This window comes from Plecotus auritus (assembly GCF_963455305.1).
Source record: "Plecotus auritus genome assembly, chromosome: 3".
Classification (NCBI taxonomy): Eukaryota; Metazoa; Chordata; class Mammalia; order Chiroptera; family Vespertilionidae; genus Plecotus; species Plecotus auritus.
The window spans coordinates 147,628,059-147,654,737 of record NC_137772.1 but is presented as its reverse complement, the minus strand read 5'-3'; the positions used below and the strand labels follow the sequence as shown (position 1 = coordinate 147,654,737).

General features: G+C 42.1%; 1 protein-coding gene across 24 annotated transcripts in view; it reads right to left on the bottom strand.

The window, feature by feature from the left end:
• Positions 1 to 26,679, bottom strand: part of PPFIA2 (PTPRF interacting protein alpha 2) — a 492,483-nt gene that overhangs the window by 102,283 nt on the left and 363,521 nt on the right. For all 24 annotated transcript variants that reach the window (XM_080661577.1, XM_080661567.1, XM_080661586.1 and 21 more), the window contains one exon: positions 7,255 to 7,476. In XM_080661577.1, the coding sequence (XP_080517703.1) occupies positions 7,255 to 7,476 (222 nt within the window). The remainder of the gene's footprint in view (positions 1 to 7,254; positions 7,477 to 26,679) is intronic.

The following is a 26,679-nucleotide window of genomic DNA, read 5'->3' as shown; positions in this document are numbered from 1 at the left end:
AGAGAAACTTCGATCAGCTGCCTCCTGCACATTCCCTACTGGGTATGTGCCCGCAACCAAGGTACATGCCCTTGACCAGAATTGAACCTGGGACACTTGAGTCCTCAGGCTGACACTCTATCCACTGAGCCAAACTGGTTAGGGCAAATTTTGACTATTTTTATATAATTTTAGTTCAATGATGGCAGGGCATCCCTTCAGAGCACATACAATTGTTAATATTGACTCCTGTTAATTTCATTTTCATTCAGAACTCTGGGATATCTTGCTAATGTTTTAGCTCAAAGAGAAAATTCTGAAACTAGTGTGCACCTATAAAATTTGCATTAAATTTAATGGCAATAAATTCAGTAAAAGGCATAGGTATGTTTCTTCAGAACACAGATCCTAGAGTAGTACATACTTTTTGCAAATCCTAGCTTTGATACATATTACCTTTGTTATCAGGTAAATATTGCAATGTTGCTTAACCTCCCATTTTTTTGGGGGAGTAGAATATTGGCGGTTACTATATAATGTTGTTGCAGTATGTTTGCTCTGATATTGAAATACTTTGTATGGTGTCTCATGAAGAAAACACACTCAATAAATAATCCACAACTTTTATTATTAATTGGTATTATGCCTACAATTAACTGATATGGTTGTGCCATACATTAAATGCAGGAATCATTGTATGTGACTTTGGTTTTACATTTTGGGTCAGTGATTCATGTGGGAGATTCAATTTTTAACTGTAAGCTGTGTTGACAAAAATAAATTTTGAATTTACAAGTTCAAGAATATCTTTTCTCTGTGTGTCACTTGGAATTTCTAAAAAAGAAAGCTTTTCCTCATCCCTGAAAACACTATCTAAAAAAGGAGAAAAACAGATGAAAGATTCAATTTATTTCTTGACCTGAAGTTTATTTATAAACTGAAGTTGACTATATCAAATAAATATAACTCCATAAATCTAGTAAAGTGAAGAATACAATTCCATATTTCAGATAATAGAAAAGACAAAATTTATTTAATCATTTAGCAACCATTTGATGAGCTTTTATAGGAAGTTGGAAAGGTAAGCTGATTTCATTTGTAAAATAAAATATAATTTAAAGACTTCACAAAAAATTCTAACTCTTTGCATATCAACATATTTAATGTGATATTATATTCAACTAGAGGCCCAGTGCAAGAAATTTGTGCATGGGGGTGTGTGTCCCTCAGCCCAGCCTGCACCTTTTCCAATCTGGGACCCCTAGAGGGATGTTCCACTGCCTGTTTAGGCCCGATCCTACCAGGAATCCCTCTCACAATCCAACTGGCTCCCAACTGCTTGCCTGCTTGCCTTCCTGATTGCCCTTAACCGCTTCTGCCTGCCAGCCTGATCACCCCCTAACCACCCCCCTGACAGCATGATTGATGCCTAACTGCTCTCCTGCCTGCCTGATTGCCTCTAACTGCCCTCCCCTGCAGGCCTGGTCTCCCCCAATTGCTGTCCCCTGCAGGCCTGGATCTCCCCCAAAAGCCCTTCCCTGCAGGCCTGGTCACCCCCAACTTCCCTCCTCTGCCAGCCTGGTCACCCCTAACTGCCCTCCCCTGCTGGCATCATCACCCACAACTGCCCTCCCTTGCAGACCTGGTCCCTCCCAACTGCCCTCCCCTGCTGGCCATCTTGTCGTAGCCATCTTGTGTCCACATGGGGGCAGCCATCTTTGACCACATGGGCGCAGCCATCTTGTGTGTTGGAGTGATGGTCAACGTGCATATTACTCTTTTATTAGATAGGATTAGATAGGATAGAGGCCTGGTGCACGGGTGGGGGCCAGCTGGTTTGCCCTGAAGGGTGTCCCGGATCAGGGTGGGGGTTTCCTTGGGGTGTGGGGTGGCTTGGGCGAGGGTTCTGTGGTGGTTTGCAGGTTGGTCATGCCCCCCAGTGACCTAAGCGGAGGCCCTGGTATCTGGGGTTTATTTATCTTCTATAATTGAAACTTTGTAGCCTTGAGCAGAGCCAAGCCTCCTGCTCACTCTGTGGCCACAGCCATTTTTGTTGGGATTTATTTATTTTCTATAATTGAAATTTTGTAGCAGAGGCCAAGGCAGGCCAGGGCTGTGGGAGCTTGGCTTCCTCCATCGCTGGAGGCAACTCAAGCCTCCTGCTCTCTCCAACTCCATAGCTGCTGCCATTTTTGTTGGGATTTATTTATCTTCTATAATTTAAACTTTGTAGCCTTGAGTATAGGCCTGGGCCAGCCAGGGCAGCAGGGAAGCTTGGCTTTCTCCATTGCAGGGGAAACCCAACCTTCCTGCTTGCTGTAGCTCCGTGGCTGCAGCCATCTTGGTTGGGTTAATTTGCATACTCACTCCTGATTGGCTGGTGGGTGTGGCTTGTGGGTGTAGCAGAGGCATGGTCAATTTGCATATTACTCTTTTATTAGCTAGGATGCCTGATTAGTAGCCTTCTGATTAAAAAGTGGAGAGCTAAACTTCTGTTATGAGATTTTTTATGTTTACTTTTTTTTCCTGTTTTTTACTTTTGAAAACTAAGGCTTTAAACAGATAATTTCCCTACTCTTTTGCATGTTAGTAGATTTCTTGATTTGTTCTGACCATTGTATTTTCAAACATTGCAGGAAAAATAGGTTTTAGCTGAACTTTCAGACTGTGCTTTTGGATCAAACACCTGAAGATAACCAATAGTAGCTGCTCTTAAAAACACTTTCCCAACACTAAGGACGATGTAGTCTGTGTTTTCCAAATGTATGCTATGCCTAGACTTGATCCAGTCCCCCTACTCTAGTAGGTCACAATCAATTTGTCAAGCAACTAAAACTAAACTTCAAATCAAAATAAATTTAGATAGACATTTCTTGACAAAGAAGAGTTACAAAACTATATTTGAAAGCAATAATGAAGCATACTAAAATAATTCATTTCAGATATATTTGATTGTTCTCACATGCAAAGAAAAATACACTTCAGTTTTAATTATATAGTTAGTTTTTCTTATTACAGAATTTTTTCTTAATTCTATAACTATTTATTGTTTATTCAACACTAGAGGCTTGGTGGACGAAATTTCTGCATGGGGCGGGGCGGGGGGTGTCCCTGCAGCCTAGCCTGCACCCTCTCACAATCTGGGACTGCTGATTCCTAACTGCTCATCTGCCTGCCTGCCTGATTGCCCCTAACTGCCCCCTTGTGAGCCTGATCACCCCCAACCGCCTCTGCCTGCTGTCCTGATCTCCCCTAACTGCCCCCCTGCCAGCCTGGTCACCCCCAACTGCCCCTGCTGCTGGCCTGATCACCCTAACTGCCCCCCCCCCACCGACCTGGTCCACCCAACTGCCCCCCCACTGGCCTGATTGCCCCAGCTGGCCTGGTCACCCCTCACTGGCCCCCCTGCCAGCCTGGTTGCTGCCAACTGTGCCCCTGCCGGCCTGGTTGCCCCACACAGCCTGCTGTTTAGTTGTTTGGTCATCCCTCACTAACCCCCCTGCTGGCCTGGTTGCCGCATGCAGCCTGCTGTTCAGTCATTTGGTCACCCCTCACTGGCTCCCCTGCTGGCCTGGTTGCTGCCAACTGCCCCCCTGCCAGCCTGTCACACCACACAGCCTGCTGTTTGGTCATTTGGTTGCCCCTCACTGCCCCCCCCCCCCCCCCCCCGCCGGCCTGGTTGCCCCACACAGCCTGTTGTTTGGCCATTACTGTGAGAGTGTACTGACCAATTTGCATATTACCCTTTTATTAGTATAGATGTAAATCATACTGTGCTAGCAGAGGTAGCAAGATAAATCAGCTTAATTTTTTTTCTACTAAAATATTTGCAATCTAGTAGATTTTGTGTGACCACAGTCCAAGGATGCATTATTATTCAGGAAAATAAAAGCTAAGTCTGGGGCTATGAGTGTGAGTAAATGATACCTTTTTAAGTATGTGCTTTGTATATCTTCAAGCTTATTGGGAAAAATGATCAAAAGATTGATCATTTAGGGGGCCGTTATATGGTAGCTGCATTTTTAGGACAGTTTCTACCACTGAAGTAATGCCTGCATCTCACTGATTTTGAAAGCTAATCAAAGTGTAAGAACCATAGGTTTTGAAGTCAGGCTTGTCCTATGTCTTCCTGGTACTGGGGCCTGAGGGAGTGGGGAGGTCAGTGCATAGGCCTTGGACAAGTCACTTCATCTCACTAAAACCTTAGATTATTCACCTGAGAAAAGTGGGGTAATGACAAGTACCTTCTCTATTGTGTAGATATAATGTACCGAAATTAGTTTTCCTGGTTGGTCTCAAGAAATTCATAGCAGCAAACCAGGAGCCTATAGCCTGTGACATGAATCTGAAAATATTTTATTTGACCTTCACAGTGTCTTTAACACACACACACACACACACACACACACACACACACACACACACCACACACACACACACACCACACACACAGGTGATGCATGTGGGCGGAGTGTAGGCTCCTTGTCCAGGTTTCATTAACTCTATCACTTTCTACTATCCGGCACCTGGCCCTTCATACATTTATACTGCCATCTGGCTCTGAAGGCACTAGTGTTTGCAACTTCCCTTCAAAGGTGAAAAAGGGCAGACATTCCTTTCTTATGAAACTCTCCTAAAGTACAGCTACATAAAAATTGTATAGCTGATAAGAATAGTTATATTTTAAAATAACTCATCTGAAGGAAGAACAGCTTACACATTAATAGAAGGGATTCCCAATAAAAGAACACCTGGCACCAGATAATTGAAAAATTTTTTTGTCACCTACATTCAAAGACTATGAGAATCAAGGAACTATTTTTACATCAGCAGTAAGAAAGAGGGAGCTGCTGATGCTGCGGTCTATCTGTGACACTGGATTAAATAAGTGTGAATAAAATAGATGAGTGGTAAATGAAAGGAAAACAGCTAAATCTCTAGGACTAAGAAAATAAAAAAATACAGAATTTGCCTCAAGAAATTGTCTTGGTAGTTTATTGGCCAGAAATCTCAGTATTCCTTAACAGTGATATTAAATTCATTTACTTTATAAATTCTCTGAGTTTGGGTTGTGAGGAGGAGTTAAGATAAGAGACGTATCTATAGGCTGTTAATTAATATAAGGGTATAGAGAGCTCAGTGTCTTTATTAGTGCAGTGGTAGAGCAATCTACCACTTCCTGCGTCACGTATTTTTTTTCTGAGAGAGTAGACATTGTTTTAGGACTTTATTCTAATCTCATCCATGCCTTTTGAGGTTGACATCAAACATCTATAAATATTCATTATCTCAATAAAAGTGTTTGAGTGTCTATCATATGCTCAATAGTTATGTAAGTGATTCAAATGGAGCAGTAAACAAAACAAAAAATTACATCCCTTATAAATTTTTATGTCTAGTTGAAAGGCATATGATAAACAAGTAAATCAGTAAAATATGAATTGTTTCAGGTGCAGTAATGCTGTGAGACTAAAAATGAGAGAAGAGGGAGGGTGTGTATGTGTAAATAGCATGGATAGGGAACACTTCACTGAGAAAACATTTGAGCAAAGGCAGAGGGAAAAGAAAATGTAAAAGAATAGGCCTGGTTTGTTTAATAGGCCCCCTTAACTGAACAGATGGGGTAACATGAAAGATTAGAAGATGAGTTCTAGGAGGTCAGACAGTACATAGCTTGCAGGTACTGCAAGTACTTTGATTGCAATGTAAACAGGAGAGGTATCAAGGACAACTCCAAGGATGGATTTTAGCCTGAGCAACAATAATAGGGTTGCCACAGGTTCAGATGTGTAGGACTTCGAGCAAGCCTGGCTTCCTAGGGGAATAGCAGGAAAACAATATTGAGAAATCTAATTTTGAGAGACCCATTGGAAATGTAGACACAGGCATCAGGAAATCAGGAGAGAAGGATAAGCTGGAGATATAAACTGGGAGTCATAAGTCACTAGCTGGTTTTTGGAGCCATGAGCCTGCATGAACTTACTCAGGGAGTAAAGGTAGATTGAGAAAGGATAGCTCGCCATGACTGGGCAGGAAGCTGAGCCAGTAAAGGCGGCTGAAATGGGAGTAGTAAGCAGGCTGGAGGAAAATCAGGCGAGTGCAGTGTGCTATTAGCCAAGTGAAAAAGTGCTCCAGGGAGTGAGAACTGGATCAAGTGCTTCAGAGAACTGAGAAGTGGTCCCTAGATTCAGCAACATGGAGGTCAAGGACAATGTGAATAAGAACAGTCTGGATAGGACAGTGAAGGCAAAAGTATGAAAAAATAAACTGAAGATAAAATGGGAAGAAAAAAACTGGTTACACAGAGTAGGTTAAACTTCAATAAAAATAGTTAAATATACACTGAGTGGCCAGATTATTATGATCTCTGAGGCCCAGTGCATGAATTCGTGCATGGGTGGGGTCCGTCCAGCCTGGCCAGGGGGAGGGGACATGGGCAGTTGGCTGGCCTGCTTGCTGGTTGAACTCCTGGTCGAGGGGACAATTTGCATATTAGCCTTTTATTATATAGGATATACACTGAGTGGCCAGATTATTATGCGTTCAGAGATCATAATAATCTGGCCACTCAGTGTGTACAAAAGATATAAAATGTCTAAAATGTATTATTTAAATGAATATGTAAAAATGGAAACAGTAAGTCGCAAAATAAAATTTCCATAAATATAATCTTCTTTTTAATTAAATAGAGTGAGAAAGTGAAAAACTTCTAAACTTTTCACCTTAGCTATAAAATGATTTGAAAATGTTACAAATAAATAATCTCATTGTGTCTTTTGTAGTAACTTTCCAGTACTCTCTTTTAAAGAGTAGATAATATGATGTTAAGCCTAGTGAGAACTGAATGTATAGAAAAAGGACAGTTAGCACATACAAACATACACATTCACATTAATGTCTATTAATCCAAAAATGAGAGGGGAAATTTTTAAAATGTCTAGTCCCATATCTAAGAGCATAACAATTCACTTTGCATATTTATATCAAGGGTTGTTTAAAATGAACAGCTCCACAATTTTTAGAAAATCTTTAAAAACTATAAACAATTTTTTATTATATCTGAGACTTGATATCAAAATTTCTTTCCACACATATTTAAAGGAATGTTGAAGTAAACAATATTTGCCTTATTGAACAAGTTTCATAACTAACACAATACACCCAGATTATGGTCTTTTGAGATGAAAAGAGTATTACCACAGGGGATATTGTGGAAAAAGCACCTCAGAGACAGCATTCAGGAAGTAAAGACTGAAAGTGTTATTAATCACTCACCTCCCTGATGTCCCTTTGATATTTAGTATTCATTTCTTCCGTTTTAATGAGATCCTTTCTTGCTGTCTCTGCTTCTTGTTCTACCTCTCCCACTCGGGAAGAAAGTGCTGCTAAACGTTCTTTCATTTGGGCCATTTCATAGTTTTGCTTTTCAAGCAATTCCTGTAGTTCGACTATTTGACTAGTGTCATCAGTTGAGTCTATAGAACCATTGGACAAACGCTGCAGGAAAAGAAAAGACAGTACTTAGGATTTTCTCATCTTCAATTTACAATTCACAAACTTAAAGAAATGAAATGGATACGGCTTTCACACTGAGAAATAAGAACTCTAAAAGAGTTAATTTAAGAGGAAAACTAAGTCTCTAACAAGAACTCTTAATTGACATCCTATATAATAAATAGGTAATATGCAAATTGACCCTCATGCCCACGTTGTCACAAGATGGCCCCCACACATCATCACAAGATGGCTGCCACAAGATGGCCGCCCCATGTCGTCACAAGATGGTCACCTGCACATAGTCACAAGATAGCTGCCACAAGATGGCCACCCCCACGTCATCACAAGATGGCCGCCCCCACATTGTCACAAGATGGTCAGCGGAGGAGGGTAGTTGGGGGCGACTGGGCCTGCAGGGGAGGGCAGTTGGGGGTGATTGGGCTACAGGGGAGCAGTTAGGTGTCAATCATGCTGGCAGGGGAGCGGTTAGGTGTCAATCAGACTGGCAGAGGAGCCATTAGGGGGCTATCAGGCTGGCAGGCAGAGTGGTTAGGGGCAATCAGGCAGCCAGGCAGGCGAGTGGTTAGGAGCCAGCAGTCCTGAATTGTGAGAGGGATGTCCAACTGCCGGTTTAGGCCCGATCCCAGATTGGAGAGGGTGCAGGCTGGGCTGAGGGACACCCTTCCCCCGCCCCCCAGTGCACAAATTTCATGCACCAGGCCTCTAGTCTATATATATAAAAGCTTAAGTGACTGGATGACCAGAGGACCGGACAACCGGCTGGTAGCTATGATGTGCACTGACCATTAGGGGGCAAACGCTCAATGCAGGAGCTGCCCCTTGGTGGTCAGTGCGCTCCCACAGCAGGAGTGCCGTTCAGCTGACAGTCGGGCACCAGCTGGCAAGTGCAGCTGCAGCAGGCAATAGCCTCTCCCGTGGACACTTGTCCTGTGTGCCCAAGCAGCAACAGCAGGCGTAGTGGGGCCAGGATGAGCGGAAGCAGTGCAGCCCGGGCCCGGGCTCCTCCCTGGCTGCCTGCCGCTTCACGCACCACTACATCCCCCAAGCAGTCCTGGATTGCAAGAGGGCACAGGCCAGGCTGAGGGACCCCACCAGTTCATGAATCCATGCACCAGGCCCCTAGTTAGAATATAAAGGTAAATCAGTGATTTTCAAACAGGTTAACAGAGGCATTGGAACTCAAAGGTATTATATATTTACTAGAGGCCTGGTGTATGAAAATTCATGCACTGCAGTGGGAGGTCCCTCAGCCCGGCCTGCCCCCTCTCACAGTCCGGGAGCCCTCAGGGGCAAGAGGTGACCCAGCAATCAGGGGAAGGTGATGCCTCCATCACACCTCTGCTGCTGCCACTGCCAGCAGTGCAAGCCTTGGCCGGCCCTGGTAACCTGAGCCTCAGGTGGCCTTGGGCGGCTGGGCAGCTGACTTCCGAGGCTTGCCTGCACCTTGGGCCAGACCTGGGTGGCTGGGCAGCCACCATCTGTGGCTTGCCTGCACCTCGGGCTGGCCCTGAGCGGCTGGGGAGCTGAGGGGACTAGGAGACTCTGGAGGCAGCTGCGCAGAGTGGCCAGACCTGTCTGGAGGTAGGCCCAGCCCTGCTGTGTGCCTGCTGCCCTGGCGGGGCTGAGGGGACTGAGCACTGCCATCTTATGGCTGTGGGCACCGCCATCTTTGAGGGCGTGACAGTCAATTAGCATATTACCTCCTTATTGGCTGTGGGAGCCACCATCTTTTGTGAGGGCGAGATGGTCAATTAGCATATTTCCTATTTATTAGATAGGACTAGAGGCCCTGGCCTGCAGGGATTGGCTGAAACTGGCAGTCCTACATCCCCTGAGGGATGTAGTAGTGCATGAAGTGGCAGGCGGCCTGGGAGGAGTCCAAGCCTGGACTGGGCACCGCACTGCTCCCTCTCATTCCTGCCCCACTGTGCCTGCCACTGCCACCGCTCAGTAGCATGCTGCAGAGGTGGGAGAGGTTTGCACTGCCACAGCTGTGCTTGCCAGCCATGAGCCCAGCATCTGGTGCCCGTCCGTCAGCTGAGTGGCGCTCCCACTGTGGGAGTGCACTGATGCCCAGGAGGCAGCTCCTGTGTTGAGCATCTTCCCCCTGGTGGTCAGTGCATGTCATAGCGACCGGTCACTTAGGGTTTTATATATATAGATTATACATGGCTTCACACAAAACACTGGCATATGCTAAACATTTAATAAGTGGCAGCTATTATGGTATAAACTAGTGGCCCGGTGCATGAAATTCATGCACGGGGGGGCAGTGTCCCTTAGCCCAGCCTGCACCCTCTCCAATCTGGAACCCCTTGGGGGATGTCCAACTGCCTGTGGGACCGGGCCTAAACTGGTAGTTGAACATCCCTCTCACAATCCAGGACCACTGGCTCCTAACCACTTGTCTGCCTGCCTGCCTGCCTGATTGCCCCTAATCGCTTCTGCCTGCCAGCCTGATCGCCTCCTAACTGCTCCCCTGCCAGCCTGATTGATGCCTAACTGCTCCCCTGCTGGCCTGATTGCCCCCAACTGCCCTCCCCTGCTGGCTTGATCACCCCCAAGGCTTTTATTAGTATAGATATGACCCTTCACAGAAAATTTCACTAATCCTGCTTACAATAAGGGCTTGGCGATTGAATCATTGGGGCCAGACACCAAGATTTCCTTTCTTTGAATAGTGGAGGGAATAATTATCTTGTCTTTAAGTTGCCCTTAATATCAAATGAGATAATGACTTAGAAAAATATGAAAGCACCATATAAAGACAACTGTCTTTTTCATGTACTGAAAAGACAATAAAGTGGTAAAATGAAAAATACTATTTTTATTCCGCCCCCTTCCTTCCTTTACAGCCTTTATTTAAACTTGGAAGTTTATAAAAATTTCACTCCTTTTTCATTTCTTTACATTCAATATTATTTTGTATTAGTTTCAGGTTTTATATTAGTTACAGAATAGTGGTTAGACAATCATATACCTTACAGAGTGTTCCCGGATATTTCCAGTACCCACCTGGCATCATGCCATCATTACAACACCATTGACTATATTCCCTATTTAAGTGACAATGGGTTTACAGGTTCCTTCCAGTCTTTCTTTCATGTTGCTCACCCTTCCTTTTCTTTCTCACTTCTGCCCTCATTTTCTTATATAGTATCTCAATTGGCCCTCAAAGCTCAGTGAAGGCACTGGGACACGCTTAATCCATTTTACAGACCAGGAAACTGAGGCCAATTCCAGTTGGTTGTGGAGCTGGACTCAGCACACAGGGAGCCCTCACAACTGCGCTCTCCGCCTTTCCTAAGGGACAGCGGCGGGTCAAACAGAACAAAACTCCCGTGAGGCTTCCGAGCCTCGTACCCAAGCACCTCTTCATCATGGATGCTCCACATTCTTTCCTCTCCCCCGCCCCCATTCATTATTGCGTCCCTTCTGGGGAGCAGATGGTAGGTTTCACAATCACCGTGCAGGCATGCGTTGCTGTGGGGCGGGGTGGGGCAGGGAGGGGTGGGAACTGAGGGCAGGGCAGGTGCAAGGCTTGCTTTTGGGCCAAGGCAGGAGCAGGAGTCACGGCCTCTCAAATGTGCAGGCTGCAGCGAGGCCCGGTTAGCGCTGGGAGCTTCACCGAACCGCCGCAGTGGGGTACCCAGCAGTGCGGTGCCCCTCCACTGAGGTGGCGCCACCCCTCAACTCCCGCCTCAGGGCTGCAGGTCTGCGCCCCTCCATCAGGGCATTCTTCGAAGCCAGCATTTCCTGCCAGGCCCACCCGCGTATTGGGGTCACTGCAGAATCTCATTCTCCGCGGGTGAGGCAGATCCCCGTCCACTGGCCCCTTGCCCCAGCCCGAGCCCCCTGTGGTGCACCCCACCTCGGCGCCGCTCTGCACCCCTTGGGCTGCCCGCCTCCTGGCTGGCTGCTTCACTGAAGCTTCCTCTTCCTTCAGGTGCTCTCCTCAGACCCCTGGGAGCTTGGGTCCTGCGGCTCTGCCCCTTTGTGGCTCCGTGCAGTTCCCGCCCCACTCAGCTCTCCCAGGCCGCTCGCCTGTCAGGATGCTGCCAGGGCGACCTGCTGTGGGCAGCGTGGTCCTGGGGCAGGGGGTAGGGGTGTGGGGAGCAGCTCCAGTAAAGTTTAGTAAACCCCAGTTCGGTGTTGGGATTTGGCTGCGGGTTGCAGGGGAGTATGCCTGGGCCAGACGAAATTGCGCTTAGACCTAGAGTGCCATCCCACAGCCCCGCCCACCCTGTGAACGGTCGTGATGTAACGGCATCCCGGGCAAATTTGCATATTCCTCCATTATATATATAGATTATATATAAGATCCTATATATTAAAAGGCTAATATGCAAATCGACATAATGGCGGAATGACCAGACGCTATGACACACACTGACTACCAGGGGGCAGATGCTTAATGCAGGAGCTGTCCTCTGGTGGTCAGTGTGCTCCCACAGGGGAGCGCCACTCAGCCAGAAGCCCTGAGCCGGGCTCATGGCTGGTGAGCACAGCGGCAGTGATGGGAGCCTCTCGTGCCTCCACGGCAGTGCTAAGGATGTCTGACTACTGGCTTAGGCCCGCTCCCCGTGCAGGCTTAAGCCATCAGTTGGACATCCCCTGAGGGCTCCTGGACTGTGAGAGGGCTCAGGGTGTGTTGAGGGGACCCCCCCCCCGCCCCCGCCGAGTGCACAAATTTCGTTCACCGGGCCTCTAGTATATTATAAGTAATATTACATTTATGTAACAGTATATTATCTATATATATAAAAGCCCAATGTGCTAAGTGTCCAACTGATTGGTCGACCACTTGGTTGACTGCTATACCAGTCACTATGACATGTACTGACCACCAGAGGGCAGGCACTTTGACCAGTAGGTTAGCTTGATGCTGGGGTCTGGCCGATTGGGACTGGGTGAGACGGGCTGGACACACCCTGGAGCCCTACCTCGGGTCCCTCTCCAGCCTCTAAAATATTTATTCTAATTAATTTCCTTTCAGTGTGCACAAATTCATGCACTGGGCCTCTAGTTATTAAATAATAAGTAAGGGGATAGAAAACATGTAATATTTTCTATTTTTACTCAAGATCCTGTGTGCATCTGCAAGTTTTATTTTCAATGACACTCAGATGAAGAACTAATGCAACATTTTCTTTTGAAGAAGGTTGTCCCCCACTGTGAATGTGACTTAGCTGGAACAAAAGTATAGACAAGTCTTGATCTCTATATTGCTATCAAAATAAAAGTTATGAGTGGACACAATCTATGGAAAGAAGACTGAAAAGAATTAAGTAATGTGAAATTGGCTTTTCCCCTTTCTGAAGGGGCTGCTAGTGTGACCCATGTCTTCAAAAGCTTGCCTACAGCCTAGCCACATTGAAAAAGTTTTGTGGTAAAGACAGTGCAACAATTAGACAGAAATGGTGCTAAGAGAAAAAGAGCCCAACCAAGTTGAACTAACAAAATGGGAAACAACAAAAAAGTACGCTCAATTCCACTATAATGCTTGTTTGGAAAATATAAATTTGTTCCAACACAATAGATATATTAAGAAACAATTTGGACATAGGTAACTTTTGTGTCCTCTTAACACATTGTTTCATCTCTGAGAATCACTGGCTAAATACAGAAAACTGCATCTACCCGAACCAATCAATGTGGAAACATACAAAATACACACATGCACCTTTCCCAAACATCTAGCACTGACCTCAGTTCACTGTGTGCTTAGAGACAAACCATCTGCATCTGTGTTATAAATTTCTGTCTGATTTCGGATACCCCTCCTTCCACCATCACACAATAACTCACAGCTATTAACCTTTTTGTCATCCATTCCATCAGCAAACTTCAGGTCTTTTTCAAGGTAAAGAGTTCTATTTATCATAGTATTTATGCTATTCTTGACCATGTAGCATATGTAAAACTGCTACCATTTTTATTAGTTTTATATCTCTTTTTTATGTCACTGGCAAAGTTTTTAATGTGTGCTGCAAGTCCCTTTTACTCCTTAGCCCTGTGATTTTTATTGTGCAATTTTGTACAGTTCATGAAATCATTTAGGAATGAGCAAAGGGTGTGCTAAATATCTATACAATATTTCTTTGAACCACATGTGAATCTACATAATCTCAAAATAAAAAATTTAATTAAAAATGTTATATCCCTGGCTGGGTAGCTTAGTTGATTAGAGTGTCATCCTGATACTCCAAGACTGTGGGTTCTATCCCTGTTCAGGGCGCAAACATGAAACAACCAACGAATGCATAAATAAGTAGAACAACAAATTTGTAATACTAAATCTGTAATTCTATCCTCTCTCTCTCTCTCTCTCTCTCCCTCTCTCTCTCTCTCTCTCTCTCTCTCTCAATCAATTGGAAAAAAAAGAGCAACTGACTACAGGAGAAAAGGGGGAGAGCAGAAAGCAACGTAAAAACAGTGAGAAAGCCCTAGACAGTTTTGCTCAGTGGATAGAGCATCAGTCTGCAGACTGAAGGGTCCCAGGTTTGATTTGGTCAGGGGCACATACCCAGGTTGCAGACTCGATCCTCATTAGGGGGTGTGCAGGAGGCAGCCAATCAGTGATTCTCTCTCACCATGGATGTTTCTATCTGTCCCTCTCCCTTCCTCTCTGAAATTAATAAAAATGTATTTAAAAAAAAACAAACAGTGAGAAAAATGGGCAAAAAAAAAAAGATGAAGTCAGACTTAAGATAGTATTTTAAGATGTCAGTCAGATCTATCTATAGGCCTAATACTTTGAAGGTATTACTGAACTTTAGCATTGCAGATACTGAACCTCTAATTATCTAATGAAATGATAAGAGATATTACAACTACATAAGAACGTTGGTTGGACACTGCAGTAGGTTGACAGATCCTTCTTCAACATCTTTATTCTCCTCTCTGGTGAGATTGTTACTAGCTGAGGGATCAGGGCTGAGAATGTCCCCAGAAATTGCTCTCAGGGGAAGGGGCCTGACTTTCCTAAATCATGCCCCTCTCCCTAGGCGTGCATTAGTACATACAATGTAGTGCTGCATTATTGGGAAACTAATGAGAAACAAACTTTTAGACAGCTTTTATGGACCCAACACGTGAAAACATTGATAGTGACCTTTATGCAGCTCACAACTAACTACTCATTGAACTGGAAAAGTCAGTTTCTGATCACTAGGTAGCAATTGAGAACTGGTTTAGGGAAGAAGGTGAGAGCCAATTTCCAGTCATTTATGTCCAAATTTGTGATAACTAAGGTATAATATTAAGGGATTTGGCTGAGGGTTGCAGGGGAGTATGCCTGGGCTGGACGAAATTGCGCTTAGACCTGGAGTGCCACCCCGCAGCCCCACCCACCCTGTGAACGGTCATGATGTAACGGCATCCTGGACAAATATTAAGGGTTCTTGTCATAATAGCAGATATCTCCTAACTCTGAACACTGCTTACAAGTAACTAGGCAAGTATAAGCTTTACTATAACTCCTACCTCCTCACAGTGAGAACTTTCTGCCATCAACTAAATAAAGCGATTTTTAGAAACTATAAAACTTACTAAAGACAAATCTTTACTTTGAAAAATGTTTTACATAATTAAAAAATTACATTTAGGATTTTAGTGCCATAAATTATTTTTTGGAGAAACTGAGAATCACACAGCTGATCTAAATTAAAATGCAGAACTTTGAATTCCCAGTTTAGTTCATCTACTCTTTACTGTATTGCTTATATTCAGAACATATAAATCAACATCATAAAGTCATACATGCTGTGTGGTATGGACAAGTACCAAGAATGTAGTGTGTATGTTTGTTTGTATGAATATATATCCTATATAATAAAAGAGTAATATGCAAATTAACCATCACTCTGCTACACCCACAAGCCATGCCCACAAGGCACACCCACAAGCCACACCCACCAACCAATCAGGAGCAAATATGCAAATAAACCCAACCAAGATGGCTATGGCCACAGAGAGCAGGAGGGAGGCTTGGGTTTCCCCGGCGATGGAGGAAGCCAAGCTTTCCGCACACCCTGGCCAGCCCAGGCCTCTGCTTAAGGCTACAAGGTTTCAATCATAGAAGATATATAAATCCCCCCAAAAAATGGCTGCCGCCAAGGAGCAAGCAGAAGGCTTGGCTCCGCTCCAGGCTACAAAGTTTCAATTGTAGAAGATAAATAAACCCCAGATACCAGGGCCTCGACTTGGGTCACCAGGGGGCGTGGCCGGCCTGCAAACCACCACAGGCCCCTCGCCAGGCCGCCCCACACCCCAAGGGAACCCCAACCTGATCCGGGACACCCTTCAGGGCAAACCAGCTGGCCCCCACCCATGCACCAGGCCTCTATCCTATATAATAAAAGAGTAATATGCAGATTGACCATCATGCCAACACACAAGATGGCTGCCCCCATGTGGTCAAAGATCCTGCCCCCATGTGGACACAAGATGGCCACCACAAGATGGCCAGCAGGGGAGGGCAGTTGTGGGTGATGATGCCAGCAGGGGAGGGCAGTTGGGAGAGACCCAGGCCTGCAAGGGAGGGCAGTTAGGGGTGACCAGGCCTGCAGGGGAGGGCAGTTAGGGGCAAACAGGCTGGCAAGGGAGCAGTTAGGCATCAATCAGGCTGGCAGGGGAGTGGTTAGGGGGTGATCAGGCTGGCAGGAAGAAGCAGTTAGGGGCAATCAGGAAGGCAGGCAGGCGAGCAGTTGGGAGGTAGCAGTCCTGGATTGTGAGAGGGATGTCCGACTGCCTGTTTAAGCCCAATCCTGGTGGGCTTAAATGGACAGTCGGACATCCCTTGAGGGGTCCCAGATTGGAGAGGGTGCAGGCTGGGCTGAGGGACAACCCCTCCCCCGTGCATGAATTTTGTGCACCAGGCCTCTAGTGTATATATATATATAATAATAAAAGCATAATAATAATAATATATATCCTCTATAATAATAAAAGCATAATATGCTAATTAGACCCGATGTTCTTTGGACATCCTTTTGGACGATCTTCCAGACAAAGCTGGGGCTGCAAGGGAAGCCCGGGTCCCAGGTGCCTGGAATGGGCCTAAGCCGTTAGTTGGACATCCCCTGAGGGCTCCCGAACTGTGAGAGGGTGCAGGCCTGGCTGAGGGACCTCCACCCCGAGTGCACAAATTTCATGCACCGGGCCTCTAACATATATATATATATATATATATATATATATATATATATATATATGGATATATATATATATGGATATATGTATATATATATATGGATATATATATATATATATATATATATATATATATTCAACAAATATTTGTTCAATGCAACTGAATGATGTTCATTTTCTAATTAGGAAAATGGTTATTCCAATTCTGTGCACCTGAGATCCATTAAAATCTTCTTTAAAAACTGCATATTTTTTAATGGGCTCAAGGTAAGAACAATTTTAACCAAATATAAACAGCAATCAGGCAACTAAAATAAAACACTTTTAAAATGCTAACCTCCTTAATTGCTTTAAAGAACGGTTGTGTACTGCATATTTTTTACACCACTTTGGAATTTGGTACTTCTCCATGGAAAAATTTTCATATTCAAAATTTTTTCTGAACTTTTTATGAATCTTTTATGTTTAAAAATGTGTAATATTTCATGTGTTCAAATCACCTTAAATACATTTTATTGTAAGCTGAATATGTTTTCATAATCTCAAAGTAGGAAGGCCATATAAAAACTGATTTTTATCTTAGAAAAATAACATATAATTTTATTGTTATTACTGTTATTGTTATCATTATTATTATACCTCATCCAAGAATATGTTTTTACTGATTTTAGAGAGAACCAAAAGAAGGGGGTGGGAGAGAGAGAAACATCAATGTATGAGAGAAACATCAGAAAAAGGTGGGGCCAAAGAGCAGAACTTAGTAATTCATCTTACTGATGCCAAAATTTCTGTTGGAGTTCATTGTATCACAAAATTGAAGAGTTCATGGGCATAGAAGGTAAGCAGAAGCAAAGTTTATTGAGAGATAGAATTACTCCCTGTAACAGGCAGGGAGCAGGCCCAAAGTGGGTTGCCTGTTAAGCTTCTTTGTCTAGGCATAGATATATACTTTGCTAGCTTCTAATTGGTTCTTTCAAATAATTCTGCCTTAGCAACATCTTTAGGATTGGTTATATGCCTCACTGCCTTGTGACTGGTAATCTGCTAGCTGCCTGCCTTAATAACATCCATACATTTTAAAGCTCAAATTTCCAGTCACCCTTCTTTCCCTGCCCAGCTGGGTTGCCTTAGTAACTCCCTTATAGCTGGCTCTAGTTCTCCCTGCCCATCGGAGTTTAGTTCTAGGTCATTTTGTCTGTCTGTGATTTTTCTCATCAAGCTGCTTTCTGCCATGTCTGCAGCAATCCACTTCCACTCCCCCGTCTCTAACTGCGTAGCCCTCTTCTATCTTCTCATTACTATTAATTAAATTCAGATATTAAAGGCACAGATATACTTAAAACTTATCAGCATTTAGGGATAAACACTGAGCCGTTCCATTCCATTTCTGAAAATAGTTCTATAAAATTTTATGGTTAGAGATTAAGTATTGCTTGGTTAGAGAACTTACACTAAAATTTGCAATCATTAACATAAGGAATCTAGCATTAAAAATTCTTTGTAGGATTTGAATGAATCCATAAAATGGGAAAGTTTTGTAAAGTAGATTTTATTCTGTGAGGAGAAGAGAAATGTAGTACTAAATAAATGTAGAACTAAACAACAAACAAACAAAAAAAACCACCACAAATTGAAACAGGAAAAGTATTTATAGGCATAAAAATAAAAATGAAAAAGTAGAGATGATAGTTCATTATAAATTTTACTAGTGGCCCGGTGCACAAAATTCATGCATGGGGAGGGGGGGGGTGTCCCTCAGCCCGGCCTGCACCCTCTCCAATCTGGGACCCCTTGGGGGATGTCCGACTGCCAGTAGGGATTGGGCCTAAACTGGCAGTCAGATATTCCCCTCCCATCCGGGACCGCTGGCTCCTAACCATTCACCTGCCTGCCTGCCTGATGGCCCCTAACCACTCTGCCTGCCAATCTGCTTGCCCCCAGCTACCCCCCCACCGGCCTTCTCACTCTCAACTGCCCCCCTTGCCAGCCTGATCGCCCCCAACTGCCCCCCCCCGCCAGCCTGCTCGCCCCCAACTAACCCCCCCACTGCTGGCCTGCTTGCCCCCAATTGCCCCCCCCCACTGGCCTGATCACCTTCAACTGCCCTCCCCTCCTGGCCTGATTGCCCCAACTGCTGTCTCTGCCTCGGCCCTGCCACCATGGCTTTGTCTGGAAAGACATCCAGAAGGTCTCCTGGTCTAATTAGCATACTACCCTTTTATTAGTATAGATGAGCATCAGCAATGTATCAGGGTGAAAGAAATGTATATATAGAATTAAGGGCCAAATCAATTAGGGATTCCATAGGCCAATAATAAAGTCTAATTGTGAATATATGAATAAGTCCTAAACCAGGCATTGACCTAGGGAAGAACTTTGGAACACTTTTGCCAATATGATGCTCTAACAAATATTTCCTTTCATTCTAAAAGATTGTTATGCTCCTTATTTTACTTCAAATCCTTAAATTTGAAAGACTGTATCGTTCATTAGAATAATGCCAATTAACAATACTAACTAACATTTATTGAGTACTTGCTTATCCAAGAATATATTGCTGGTAATTTTTTGGCTATCAGTATGCATGGGTTTTTACATTACTTTATTTTGTTAACATTTATTAAGTTCTGACTATGTTTTAGGCACTGTTCTAAGTGTATTATGTGTATAAACTATTTTATCTCTATGACAACCTATTGAATACACAAAAGGAAATCTAATCACAGAGTGTACTTTGTTTAATGTCAAACTACTAAAAAAGTAATTTGGTTAAGATCTGAACCCAGGCATTCTTATTCCAGTGTCATATTACCAAGACTCTGTTCTTTCTCTCTTCCTCCCTCTCTCTTTTATTCTTTCTTTTGTTCATTCATTGTTTCATTTATCCTTTCTTTGATTCAATCACCAAAACTTTACTATCTGTTTTGCCTCTACCATATGTCACCAGGTTGGATGCTTAGAATATGAAATTTCTTGCCTGAAAGTAGCATAAGGTGGGGAAAGAAAGAATAAACCAAATCAAGCAACGAAATAATTAACAACCAAGATAAAGTTGAGAAAGCATTTAAGCACTGGCTAATCCAAAGGATTCAATGCTATGACTTTGGGGCATTTTGGTTCACCTATACTGTGTTTGTTAATCTCCACATTGCTTTTCAGCTCTCAGAAATCAGACCTGGCCTCAGATTTCAAATCTTGACCTACAGATAGGTTCTCCAGTACAGAATTCACAACTGTTACTTTTAATTCCCCATTGACTTAAATCTATTTCATCATATATAAACTATTTACAGTCCCTGCAAATCTAAAGCCTAGAGGAAAGCAGAAATTACATTTGTACTCCATATCAGTTATTCTCAGCCATGACCACACATTTGAATCCTTGGCAGAGTGACTAAAACTATAGAATGGATGCTACTCTAGACCATATCTGTGGGTGAGGTCAAGACATATACTTGATTTTACTCCCTAAGTAATTATAATGCTTAGTTGGGGTTAAGAACCATAGGTCTATATTATCCAGGTACTTTTCTAACTACTGTATCTAATTTAGTCATAAAACCTGAAAAATTGTCTGACATTAAAAGGGAAAGAGTAAAAATAAAATAATAAAATAATAAAATGAGTAATGAAATGGTTGTAATAAAAGATATGATAATAGAATCCCACATTAGTATTGATTCTATTATTAACTAATTAAAAATATTTAGTATTTAAAATTGAAAAAAAAACTTGAATTCATCCCTTATTTCTGAAAAATGAGAAGGATCAACCTTTTAAAGAGAATTGACCATGTCTTGGCCACTGTGAATAATGCTGCAATGAACACAAAAGTGCATATATCTTTGCAATAAATGTTTTCAAAATTTTCAGGTAGATACCCAGAAGAGGGGTTGGTGGGTTATATAGTAACTCTGTTCTTAATTTTTTGAGGAACCTAAATATGGTTTTACATAGTGGCTGTACCAGTTTTCATTCCTACCAGCAGTGAATGAAGGTTTCTTTTCTCCACAACCTCTCCAACACTTGTTATTACTTGCCTTGTTGATAGTAGTCATTCTAGCAGGTGTGAGGTGGTATCTTATTGTAGTTTTGATTTGCATTTCTCTAATAGCTAGTAATGTTGAGCATCTTTTCACGTATCTGTTGGCTATTTGTACCCCTATGATCATTACAGCATTATACATGGCCAAGACACAGAAAACAACAGAAGTGTTTTTTTGATAGATGATTAGATAAAGAAGATGTGATACATATGTACAGTGGAATACTACTCAACCATAAGAAAGATGAAATACTGCTATTTGCAACAGCATTGGTGGGCTGTGATAACATCATTTTAACCAAAATAAGTCAGACAGAAAAAGTTAAGATTCATATGATTTCACTTATATTGGGGATACAAAACTGAAAGCAACAAATGAACAAACAAGAAAAACAAACAAACAAAAACACATGGACACAGACAATGGTATGGTGATTACCAGAGGGCTGGGGTAATAAAAGGTAAAGGGAGTCAAATACATGTTGACAGACGATGGTTTGACTTTGGGTGGTGGGCACACAATGCAATATACAGACCATGTATCATAGAAATGTACACTTGAAACCTATATAATTTTATTAACCAAAGTCACCCCAATAAATTTAATTTAAAAAAATAAAAAAAGCCCTAACCAGTTTGGTTCAGTGGATAGAGCATTGGCCTGTGGACTGAAGGGTCTCGGGTTCGATTCTGGTAAAGTGCACAGAATTGGGTTGTGGGCTCAATCCCCAGTAGGGGGCGTGCCCAAGGCAGCCAATCAATGATTCTCTCTCATTGATGTTTTTCTTTCTCTCTCCCTCTCCCTTCCTCTCTGAAAGCAATAAAAAATACATATTTTTAAATAAATAGATAAATAAATAAATAAATAAATAAAAGCATAGGGCACAAAAAACAGAAAATAAATAATAAAGTTGACAAATATTGACCTGGTTGGAAAATTTCTAAACCCAATGATTTTTTACAGTTATTTCTCCATTAATAATTTTATTATTTAACATTGAGAGTTGCAAAGTCATTATGACAGTAAATTCCCTATAATTTTATTTAATGAAAATATCCAGCTGATATAACTTTACTTGTTAGATCTTTAGTTAAATGTGGTCAATAGTGTTTTTTTAATAAGTATAAAATTGTTATTATTTTCATAGAAATTATAAGCCATTTTTAATTCCCACCGAATTTAAAAGTAAATATATTTTTATCAGAAGAATAGCTGTTATTTTGAAGTTCTGATATTCTCATAATATTGAAATTAAAATATAATTCATTCACTATATTCCATGTATATGGCTTGATGGAAACATATTCCATTTTATGGTATCTTAACTCTAAATAAAACATGAGTAATTTTTATTCAATGTTAATGTTCATGTTAATTTTGATTAATGATTAATGTTAATACTCAGAAATGTAAAAATAAAAAATATTTTTATGTTACAACATGAAGTAAACAAATTAAAAAATTTATGTGGAAAAATAAACATGATCAATAAACATGTTATTGATCATTAACATGTTCCCCTGTAACATTTTAATGATCAATATAGTTAGAAGATATAAGGAGGTGAAGTATGTATAATGAAAAATTTGTTTTTTATTTTTGTTTTCAATTGCAAATCTTCAAATGTCTCTTTGTTCAGCTATAGAATAAAGGAGTAACACTGGAGAAGATCTCCTTTCTTCCTGAAAGAATCACTAAGCAGTCCTCTTTGATATGCACATACGTATAAGATAAGTAGTTACCCCTGACCCAGAGGAAGAATATTTTATGAAACTTGACAAAATGTCTCTTGCACTGTGTCTTGGTATGAGAGGAGAGAAGGAGGATAATTTTCTTAATTACCAGAAACCCTCAGGAGAGAGAGGGAAACAAATAAACAAAAGACTCGTCTCCATTCAGCTGTGAAGTTCAAAGTTATTCTGAATTCTACAGACTAAGACATTTGACTGGATCAGAAAGTTCTCCAAGAGTTCACAAGGAGAACTTACCAGGAGGAAAGTAGGACTATGGATTGGGACCAGTGTCCAATACCTGGCCTTTGTTCCAGCACAGGTGTGTGTATGGTCGTCCAGTCAGCTGTTCAACCAATCAAAGTGTAATATGCTAATGATATGCTAAGGTTGCTCAACTGCTTGCTATGATGTGCATGGACCACCAGGGGGCAGACAGCTGACTGGTCAACCAGTCACTATGATGTGCACTGACCACCAGGGGGCAGATGCTCCAACTGGTAGGTTAGCTTGCTGCTGGGGTCTGGCCAATAGAGACAGGCTGGACATGCCCTGGAGCCTTCCCAAGGTCCCTCCCCACCAGGGGGCAGATGCAACAAGCAGGTGGGTGGTAAGGAGTGAGGGGTCCCAGACTGCAAGAGGGTGCAGGCCAGGCTGAGGGAACCCCCCCCCCACCCCAGTGCATGAATTTTGTGCACCGGGCCTCTAGTTTATTATATGGGCCCATACAAGCACTGAAGATCAGCTAAGTTCTATTTGGTCAGAAAGTCTTGGCTTCCAAGTACCTGTCATATGGTAACAAGGGGTGTACATGTCAGTCATGGATGTATAATTTCCTTTGTTCCCATGAACTTCTTACCTCACAGAGAGGAGCACATAGGGCTAAAGCAAGATTCCATAAGTTGTGGGCCCAGAGCATGGCCTCTTGCCCAGTGGTAAGAGCCATATTTAGAGTGCTCAAAAATTTTGAATGCCACTGATTTGGAGAATTGGTTCAGAGTAAAATTAATGAAAGAAGTTGTGGAAAAAATTAAAGAATTTTCTTAAAAAGCATATTCTTGTATGTAATAAAATAATCAACTTTAGGAAACAAGTAAATATGTATAATTATGAAATAATAAATGACTGGAAACAATCAGATTGGGTTAGAGCAGGGGTGGGCAAACTTTTTGACTTGAGGGCCACAATGGGTTCTTAAACTGGACCGGAGGGCCGGAACAAAAGCATGGATGGAGTGTTTGTGTGAACTAATATAAATTCAAAGTAAACATCATTACATAAAAGGGTACGGTCTTTCGGCTCCACGGGCCGGATAGAACAGCTGAACGGGCCGAATCCGGCCCGCGGGCCGGAGTTTGCCCACGGCTGGGTTAGAGAGACATTTTTTAAATCATCAAAACACCTAGAGAAATCAACCTGGCATGAGGGAATGTGAGAACACACTATTGTCTGGAAGTGAGAAGACAAGGGTCCCATAAAATTAATATCTATAAAATTAATAAAAGAAAAATCTCTACCTACTTTAGAAATCTAATATGTGAAAAAATGAAAAATCCACATAAAATTGTAATGCAACTGATTGCTCCAAAAGTATTTAATCAGGATGCTCCCATGTTTTAAATACTGCTGTGTGTTCCTATTGTTTTGAGGATAAAATCAGGCTCCTTGCCTGACTGGTGTGGCTCAGTGGTTAAGCATCGAGCTATGAACCAAGAGGTCATGGTTTGATTTTTGGTCAGTGCACATGCCCCGGTTGCAGGCTCGATCCCCAGTGTGGGGTATGCAGAAGGCACACAATGAATGATTCTCTCTCATCATTGATTTTTCTATCTCTCTCTCCCTCTCCCTTCCTCTCTGAATTAAATAAAAATATTTTTGAAAACATTGGGCTCCTTACCGCAGCCTACAAGAACTTACTCACTGCTGTTCTGTCCCCTGCTGCTCTTTCCCCGACCACTAGGCTTCTGTTACCTTGTCACCTTTCCTGCCAGAGAATGTGCCAAAGAAGCTCTTTCCTATCCTTGGTGTACCGTGTACACTGTGCTTCCTTTGCCTCAGAAACTCTAAGCTTCAAGTCCCAGGTGAAACCTCAGCTTGGTCCTAAAGGAAGTCCTTCCTTGCCATGACTATTTAACATCCTCCCCCACCCACCTTAGTTCGCATTCACTGCTTTTTAAAAAACATTTCTTCTTTTTACCTTTTGACCCCCTTTCACCACTTATATGTATTTAATTCTTGCCAGTGTCCTCATCTGTCTTGTTCATTACTCCGACCTACCTAGACCAGGACCTATTTCCTAGCACCTTTAATAAGATCATCACAAAATACTTATTAAAAAATGAATGCAGCCGAAACCGGTTTGGCTCAGTGGATAGAGCGTCGGCCTGCGGACTGAAAGGTCCCAGGTTCGATTCCGGTCAAAGGCACCTACCTTGGTTGCGGGCACATCCCCAGTAGGGGGTGTGCAGGAGGCAGCTGATCGATGTTTCTCTCTCATCGATGTTTCTAACTCTCTATCCCTCTCCCTTCCTCTCTGTAAAATATCAATAAAATATATATAAAAAAAATGAATGCACATGAAAGCCCATTATTATGAAATACTAAAACTACACGATTTAATGCTTGTAATCAATGTGCCAAGATTTTTGTCATTCATTGTTAGTGTTTCTATTTCTTGCAACAAAGCTGTAAGTTAGGCATATTACCCTGCAACTGATGCGCAGGGAGGCAGAAGCCTATGGTCACAGGAACACTGCTAATAATTGGCAGAAATGGAATTTGCATCCAGGTCCAAACAAATCAGTGCTCCACACTGTCTCTCTGACACCCCCAATCAGAAATAACTGATCTCTTCTTTAAACTGTAGTATCATTTTGAGTCCACTTTATCATCTTCTGTAATATTATTTTTTTGGGGGGGAGGGGCATATTTATGTCTCCTTCCAGTTTCCTGGTGAATGTATTTCAGGGACTATGTCTCCTGAGTCTCCATCGCTGTCTAGCATTCTGCTTATCCACATCACTTAGTAAACATTTACAGCAAGAAAAAATAGTTGTAAGTGCAGACAATACGATCCAGGAGCGAGAGTAGCATGTTTATTGAAAAAAAAAAAAAAAAAACCTGACAAATTAACCGTCCCCTAGAAAGCAACAGAACGAAAGCTTTGAGCTCAGCTCTGAACTCCTAATGAGGTAAAATTTTATGTTCTGAAAATTTTTGTTACCCGAGGAATATTTATGCTCTTCTAGAACAACTGATTAAAAACATTTGAACTTGTTTCAGTTCAGCTTATATTTTCTTTTCACTTTTTGTTTTGAAAATGTTAATGATTACAGAAGTTTTTTACGAGTAATAGGCCTGTTTCAGACTGTGCTCTTATAAGACTATTTTTATCAACTATTTTGTCAGCAGGGTTCTCAAGCCACAGACATAAAATATCTCCTGTGGCTAATAACCCAGACAGACCAGTAACTTAATTACTAGTAACTTAATTAAATTGTAACTTAGTTACAATTTAAGTAACCTTACTGCCCTAAACAAAGAGTAATCCATGTGACTAGGATTTACAAGTCATTTTCTGACTGTTCCATAGTACCTCACCTTAGTTTGTCATTTTCCCCCCAACAACTATTTTGCAATTTATATACTAATGCAACAATCATCCCACACTGATAAATTTCATTACATAGACACTCCCTCAAAATAATATGCTCTTTTTCTTTGAGGTTTGAAAATACCTCTGGAGCAGTTCTCAGTAAAAACTAAGTGTTAGGATTTAAATGACAATGCTATGGTATTTGTTATTCAATGATATTGATATAGTTTAAATAATCATGTTATAGGAGATAATTTTGAAAAGAAAAGATGCTTTGCAATGTTATATGCGTGCAATTGAGGAGTATTTACTTAAGGATGATAAAGTAATAATTAGGATATTATTTCATATTTTATTAAGAAATGTCAGCAGTTAGGAAATGAATAAGTTCTGAGGATCTAATATACAGCATGGCGATTATAGTTAACAATAATGTATTGTATGCTTGAAAATTGCTAAAAGAATAGATCTTAAATATCCTCATCCCCCTCCCTACACAAAAGATAACTATGTGAGGTAGTGAATGTGTTAACTAACCTTATTGGAATCATTTTACTTTAACCATTTACCAAATCATTACATTGTACATCTTAAATGTACACAATGTTATACATCAATTATATCACAATAAAGCTGGGAAAATGTCAGGCAAGGAATT